This window comes from Siniperca chuatsi, linkage group LG20 (genome assembly GCF_020085105.1).
Source record: "Siniperca chuatsi isolate FFG_IHB_CAS linkage group LG20, ASM2008510v1, whole genome shotgun sequence".
NCBI classification, from domain to species: Eukaryota; Metazoa; Chordata; class Actinopteri; order Centrarchiformes; family Sinipercidae; genus Siniperca; species Siniperca chuatsi.
The window spans coordinates 15,144,636-15,152,030 of NC_058061.1; the positions used below are offsets into that span (position 1 = coordinate 15,144,636).

The window sequence follows — 7,395 nt, forward strand, 5'->3', positions numbered from 1 at the left end:
ACTCCGAGTCTTTAATCAGAAAACAACATCTTTCATGTCTTTATTATTAGTTAATCTGTGACAGAGAGGTTGTCTTGTTTACGTTTGTAGCGTTTGCACTATTTTCACATCGTTTTAGTACACGGATGCTTGTGTGCAGGAAACCTATTCATAGCCAAGCTAAAGACAATTTTCGACTACCAAAAATATAAATATAATTAAAATAACCATGTATGAGTGATGATGACTCAACATAAATAGTGGACATTGCAAAGTCTTTTTTTCTCTCTCTCTCTTATTTGATCATATCGCCTAAGGGTTAGTTAATTATGTATTTTGTGTGTAGTTTCAGTATTTTCCCCTGTGTTTTAAGTCTTTCAATAGAGTTATAATAAGTAAACCAAATATGAGAGATAATGAGTTTCACAAATTTCAAAATATTTTTCTTTTACTACTTTTCTTTTACTACATTTGATTATATCAGGGTTATATAGAAAACCCTGATATAATCATATATATATATATATATATATATATATATATATATATATATATATATATATATATATATATATGTATTAATATTTTATGTTATATTGTTTATTATATATAACCCTATATATTAACATATAGTAATACAGGTATTATATATAATTATGTATTTGTCATTCTACAACACAGGGCTGCACAATTAAATTAAAGTTGTAGCCCCCTTCACACTACACACAGAACATATATACAAATATTTAAAATTACAATAGAATGAAAATCAAAATCAAAACAATTTATACAGTATTTTATATATATATATATATTCTTATTGTTTCTTGTATAATAAATAATTAATTTTAAAATAAACCATAACTTTATATTATATATTTTATTTTATTAGGATGTCGCACATGACATGTTGTACATGTACATGACACACGCTAAACCGGAAAAAGGAAAAAAGGGGTGTAGCCTGATGTTGCTAGGATACAACGAGGTTGCCAAACAGGATGTTCCAGCTACATTGAAGCCTGTTTTGTTCAGTGTAGATTCGCCAGTTACTTTTATATGGTAAAACCCCCCCAACAATTAATAACTTTGATCTTGTTTTTAACTACAAAATCTATGTTGACACGTATGTTATGTGTATATTATTTTATGACAGAATCAAACCAAATCAATCGCACTTCAGTTTTTCAGCTGTTAACGTCTGCAGTTTTCTGAATTTATAATTCGGCTAAAGAAATAAAGCATGGATACGAAAATAAAGGTAGGCTCTACAAGTTTAGCTTGATTAACAATAGCTAGTCAGATGTCGGGTTCACTTTACTGCCTGCTCGTTTAGTCATATAATTAATTATTAATAATATAAAGAGTCATATTTTAGCTTTCACTGGATACAACTATTCTCTTAAGTATTGCCTTGTAATGCATTGCACTTGAAACAAGTATTGTTTTGTTCTGTAGGTACCACAGGCCCTGAAAGCCAAAGTGATGCTATGGTGAGAGCTGTGTCTACAATCCAGATTATGTTAATTTTACTGACTAAATATCATGTCTAACCCTGAATCCATTCCTTGGGTGTTTTCAGGACAGATGTAAGCTACCATGACATGGAGGAGATAGACAAAATGCAGTCCACACCTGATCTGAAGAGGTTTCTGTCCTTGTTTCGACCAGAAATGAATCAGTCTATTTATACACAATCACACACAGCAGTGACATATTTTCCTGTCACACTTCTTCTCTCCTGTGACAGTGCTTTATGCAGTGTGCTGGGGGTTGACCTCCCTGAACCAAAAAGAGGAGTTCTGCTGGAGTTGTATGTCCAAACTGTGCTTTTTTGCAGAGAGCGCAGCTTCAAAAAGGAACAAACTTCTGCTCTCTTGTCCATCATCAAGTCTGTCCATGAGGCTAACATAGGTAAGTAAAGCCATATTATTATCACTGCCATGTAGTTAGAAGTCTGAGATGGATCTGGCTTTCAACATGGATGATGTGTAAAATCAAACTAGGCCTATATTAACAGTACATAAGATAATAACAGATAATAAGACAAAATACTGTATAGTCTATATTGAATTTTAGTACATTTTAAAAGCCAAATCTCAAGTCTCCACAAAATAAAATTATTATTGGAATCAGACTTGAGGTCATGTGACTTTCATCACCACTACTGACTAATACCTCTGCTGCTGGACAAATACTACAGGTTAATTTGTTTCGATAATTCATTTAAATGTTCCCTAACTTTATGTGGGATGTGCTTGAAACACCTTTCTTGCAGAAACTCCACTCAACAACATAGAACAGTGTTTCAATTACTGCAAGGAGCTACTTCTCTGTCACTCAGTCAGGGTCTGTAAAAACAATTAGATGTCTTTTTTTTAAACTTAGAATATCATTTTAACACCCATACATTTTAAATGAATGTAATGTACACAGAGAATGTGTTTGCCCACTACAGCGACCTCCCTTTAGTATCAACCTCTTCAGCTCTGAGGAGGTGAACTGTATTTTAAAGTACATCCATAACAGCTATGTGAGACACTACAAACTCTACAAATATATTTTCACTCCACAGGTAAGAATGAGTTATTCTGCACAAATTGTTTCAAAGCAAGTTCTGCTATCATTCATTTTTACTATACTTGATTTTAGTCCTGTGGAAATATATCTGGAGAGAATAATGAGCTTTTAAGAATTTTTTTTTCACAGGTAAAACTTGATTTGTCTTTGACTTACTCTGGGATCCCAGACCAACCTGCCATGGAGGATTCTTCTGCTCCAGGTAATAATTACAGGGCATCTGCAGTATTAGTAGCACAAACGTTCTCTGTAGCATGGAAAAGGTTTAAAGGTTTTCAAAACTTCACTTCATGTTGAAATGATATGTTTGACATCCTTGTAATGTCAGTGCTTAAAATTTAAGAACTTATCACTGTTTTTGAAGACTCACAAATATAAAAATGACTTCAACGTCTGTGCACTTAACAAATGTGTTCAATTTGATGTGTTACATGGAGAACAGAATATTGTTGATATATGTATGATATATATATGAGAGGACCTTGGACCAGATTTATTAACACTTTTAAGTACTTTTCTTGCACCAGATGTTGAAAATGTGATGGAAAAAGAAGCAGAAGCAGTACCAAAGACAGACAGCTCTCCTCAAACACAGGAAGCATCCATCGCAGAGTCAGAGGGAGCCACACTCGGTAGGATCACAAATCATAAAAGGGACTGTGCAGAAATAACTTTTTTATGTCCAATTCTCCCCAAACGGTGAATGACTTCATTTCCTCACTTTCAGGTTCAAAATCAGAACTGAAGGCACTAATAGAGAAAGAGGTCAGAGAGCAGATGATGCACGTGTCTGGACAACTAGATCAGCGAATGAAAGAAATTACAGATAAGCACAAAAGTGCACTAAATTCTCCACAGCCCAACCACAAGGCCAAAAAGTAATGGATGATAAAGGTTTCTTTTAGCTTTTCCACTAAAACAGCCAGTATGTTGATGTACGAATAAAACTCAATTCAAACTCAAACATTTGTTTTATTGTCAATAACAGCTTTTTTCTTCATATACAGTACAATGTATATCTGCATTTGTACAATTACATGTACATTTCTCAGGCAGGCACTTTCAGGAAAAGTGCCACTTATTAAACTGAAAAATGAACTGAGGAGGGAATGGTGTTGGTTAGAAAATACAGTCACAAATGGTTTTCAGAGTTAGTGTAAGTGGGTTTCCTATTGAGGAATGTATGCATGCATGATAGCTACATGATTCTCTACCAACCAAAACACTGTACTTGAATGTTTCACACATGTCCTCTGATACCGTTTTGTATTTTATTATTATATTTAATAATTAATCACAGTGCTTTAATGCCCACTTCAGCCAGCCAGTGCTTAGAAACACATCCTCCCCTCAGTTATATAACTGCTGATCAACAGGTAAAATCCTAAATATACATAATATACAAATATGCGATGTGTTATATCACCAGATTGTGCAACGTGTTCCCTACTGCGATGTGTTACCGCAAATATGATGGCCTGAATAAAAGAGTTTCAGCTACAGCCACAAAGTTGGATCAAAGGGCAGATAAGGAATATTAAGTTGTGCATGCTTATCTTTAACTTGCAGAAACATGGTGCGCATTAAGGCACACAAACGTCCCAGTCCCTGAATTCCTCATCTTAAATTTAAAACAGTAATGCGATAAGACGCTGACATGACAGCACAAGCAAATGTTTAAATAAAAATCAACTTGGTTAGGAATGAGGTTGACCTTTTATGTTTCAAAGTCCTCCAGGCCCAGCAGCATGATCTTAGATGTGTTCTGAAAGAGGGCGGCTCGGTTCTGCTGCTCCCCTTTCTTCACCCAGTGCCCGTAGATACGGAAGGCGCAGCCATCGATGAGTTTGCGGACACCGCGCAGGGAGTAAGGATCTCTGGCCAGCACCTCCCGAGTCAGCGGCTGAGCCCTGCGGTAACGACTGTACATCCTGATACAGGCCAGCACACTGACTATCAACACCTAAGGAGGCAAGACAGGAAAGAAGATGAGAATTTAGAGGATATTTGCGTCATCAGATAGTGCTGAAGAGCCATTATTTTTTTCAAGGCGTTTTAAACATTTTAAATCAGCTGCCATAAAAATGGTACCCTAAATGTCTTTCTGGGACTGAAGAGCCTCACATCCTCCTTCTGGTACTGTCTGAAGAAGGGATGTGCTAAGGCTTGCTCAGCAGTGAGACGGACAGCTGGGTCCACCACCAGCAGCCTGGATATCTGAGCAGCACAAGCAAGACAATTGTAAAATAAAGCAATTGAAAATCAGGACCAGTGTGATGCTGTAGTCTAGGAAACAAAACAACAAAAACATTAGCTTTATGGTTTAAACTTAAAAATTATATATATTAGGAACATTATTAACATGTTATTATTTAAATTCAAACTAAGGTTTATCAGTCCTACCAGGTCTTTCACAGTGTCAGATCTGTCATCCCACTCTGGGGAGCTGAACTGATAGCGACCCTCCATGATCATCCTCAGCATCAGCATCTGTTTGCGATGCCAGAACGGTGGTGAGCCGGCCAGCAAGGTGAAAAGGATCACTCCACACGCCCAGCTTTCCAACACATGCATCAAAACAAGTGAGCAAGAATTGGAGATAAAATTCAGGACGACACCCAGGATCATGCTTTGTAAATGCATACTGATATAAATGTAACTTCGGATAAATATTATTGACGAAAGCAAAGACGTACAGATCGACCTCTTTGCCATAGCCTGTGTGCATTTCATCCATCGAACATTTCAGTATTTCAGGGGCCAAATAACCAGGTGTCCCACAAAGCTCTAATTAGACCAAAAGACAAAACATTTTTACACATTTACATATCTAAACAGATCATTAGCAATGATCTGCAGTCATCTGTTTCTTTTTATACTACAGTACCTCTAAGTTTCTCTCCAGGCTGCAGCTGCACTGAGAAACCAAAGTCGGACAGTTTGATGTGTCCCTGATCATCCAGGAGAACATTCTCGGGTTTTAAGTCCCGGTGGACGATGTTGAGGGAGTGGAGGTACTGCACGGCCTCCAGCAGAGCTCGCATGATACTCCTGCAGAGCAATGGGTTTTACAAAATGCATCGGTCTCATACATGGTCTCATTTCCAGGCAGCCATTGGTTTAATTTATTTTCAATACCATGACAACATCAACTTGCAGAGATGTGGAATGTGCGTTTGGTATTCCATCACAGTGAACATCATAGTGCCTTACTCTCAGTTAAGTTTGTTTAAAGTGCTGTGTGTAAAGTTGGTTTTCATACTATACTAGAATACATGGAAAGTAACTTCATCTTGGAAAAACACATTCATTGCACCATAAAATCGCAGTATATTTTGGAACATGTTCAGCAGAAATGTAAATAATACATGATATGGCATATGAAAGGCTAAAACATGCAGAAACACAGTTATAAAGGGCCAAATTAAGTTTTGTTCTGTTACAGAGAGCAAAATGCTACCAGATTAGCTGATGGGTTGTGTTGATGCTGGAGCTCACCTGGTTTCCTTCTCACTCAAAGTAACTTTTTCTGTGAGGTAGTCAAACAGCTCTCCTCGCCTCATGCTGTAAATGTAAACAAAGAGATTGATGCCATCCTACAATGATTTCATGAATATTAGCGTTCACATTTTAGGGAGGAATTATAAAGACCATTGCATTTTAGCTATTTGTTGTAATACTCACAGGTCAAACACCAAAAATATGAAGGTTGTGGACTCATAGGAATCAATTAGAGTAACTAAAGGGAATCAACAAAACATAAAACGGTTTCAGCACTTCTTAATCTCCAAGTGCAGAAAATTTAAGTGTCTTGCAGTCTAAAAGAGCAGGATTCCAACATACTGATTGAGGAGTGTCCCTTCACCATGTTGAGGACTTGGATCTCCTTCAGCGTAGACGTTTTCACCTCCTCCAGCTGCTGAGCCGTCATCTTCTCCGCTGTGATCTCAATGATCTTCACTGCCAGCTCCTGAGTCGTGTGTCTGTGCACACACCTGCGCACCACACTGCTCACACCCCTGAGATACCATTGGTATAGAATAAAGCATGGGTTTCTTTTTATCATCCCAATATAAAACTGAGATTACATTTCAGGTTATTTTGCTGGACTCACCTGCCAATCACCTCTTTTGGGTCATATTTCTGGTAAAACTCCTTGGCCCCCACCCAGTCTGGTAATTCATCACCAACAACGATGTCTTTGGTCATGGTGACAGCATATGAATCTATAACACCAACAAACTGTCAGACACATGTCTCACTTTGTAACAGTGTTGCATGATTTGTAACAGGAACTACTGAGCTAACTCCTGACAAGGAAGTATTGTGGTTTGCTTTAGATTAATTCTAGTTAGCAGGACATTCTTGGGATTTTCTTGCTACATAACGTTACACACCTCCTCTCTACTGTTATTTAGAAAGTGCCCTTGACAGTTAGCTAGCTAGCTGTGTCTTCCATTTGGCCTTGCGGCTGCAGCATGTTGACTGACCGTAAAAGGAAGCTACTCACCATGTATGCAATCAAACGACAAGAGGAAGAGGGAGACGGCGAACAAGCTATCAATATAACGTTAATAGTGCCATCTCAGCCCGAGGAATCTATCGTGAAGCCATAACTGTTTGCGATTCAGCGACGACAGTATCAAAATTAGCGTTAGTTACCGATAATGTCAACAAGCATTAGTTAGCAACTGAGCACTGTTTACATTCTAGTCACATTCCTCGAAACAGCTTGTAGCCTGTTGTTGCAGAGTGTGGCAGCACTGCCCCCATGAGGCCGGGGTGAAGGTTGCAGCGTGGTTGATAAAAAATAAATAAAATTAAAATTTTGGGTTC

The 7,395-nt window shown here is 37.6% G+C and overlaps 2 protein-coding genes across 5 annotated transcripts; one reads left to right on the plus strand and one right to left on the minus strand.

Moving 5' to 3' along the window:
• Nucleotides 1-929: 929 nt before the first annotated feature.
• Nucleotides 930-3,523, plus strand: ccdc189 (coiled-coil domain containing 189). Of its 4 annotated transcripts, none has more exons than XM_044179651.1 (10): nt 930-1,041; nt 1,136-1,240; nt 1,438-1,472; nt 1,562-1,627; nt 1,730-1,893; nt 2,258-2,328; nt 2,438-2,554; nt 2,689-2,761; nt 3,087-3,191; nt 3,287-3,523. In XM_044179651.1, the coding sequence occupies exons 2-10, from the start codon at nt 1,223-1,225 to the stop codon at nt 3,439-3,441; spliced, it is 804 nt and encodes a 267-aa protein (XP_044035586.1). In that variant the 5' UTR covers nt 930-1,041; nt 1,136-1,222; the 3' UTR covers nt 3,442-3,523. The 4 variants fall into 4 exon arrangements, with proteins under 4 accessions (XP_044035586.1, XP_044035587.1, XP_044035588.1 ...); XM_044179652.1 differs by having other exon boundaries at nt 952-1,041; nt 1,163-1,240; XM_044179653.1 differs by lacking the exon at nt 1,136-1,240 and having other exon boundaries at nt 960-1,041.
• On the minus strand, nt 3,512-7,318 carry phkg2 (phosphorylase kinase, gamma 2 (testis)). The gene is made up of 10 exons (XM_044179648.1): nt 7,070-7,318; nt 6,674-6,785; nt 6,403-6,578; nt 6,244-6,298; nt 6,058-6,123; nt 5,447-5,610; nt 5,256-5,346; nt 4,963-5,116; nt 4,651-4,776; nt 3,512-4,522 (listed from the first exon to the last, which is right to left on the minus strand). The coding sequence occupies exons 2-10, from the start codon at nt 6,766-6,768 to the stop codon at nt 4,277-4,279; spliced, it is 1,173 nt and encodes a 390-aa protein (XP_044035583.1). The 5' UTR covers nt 6,769-6,785; nt 7,070-7,318; the 3' UTR covers nt 3,512-4,276.
• Between the last annotated feature and the right edge of the window lie 77 nt (nt 7,319-7,395).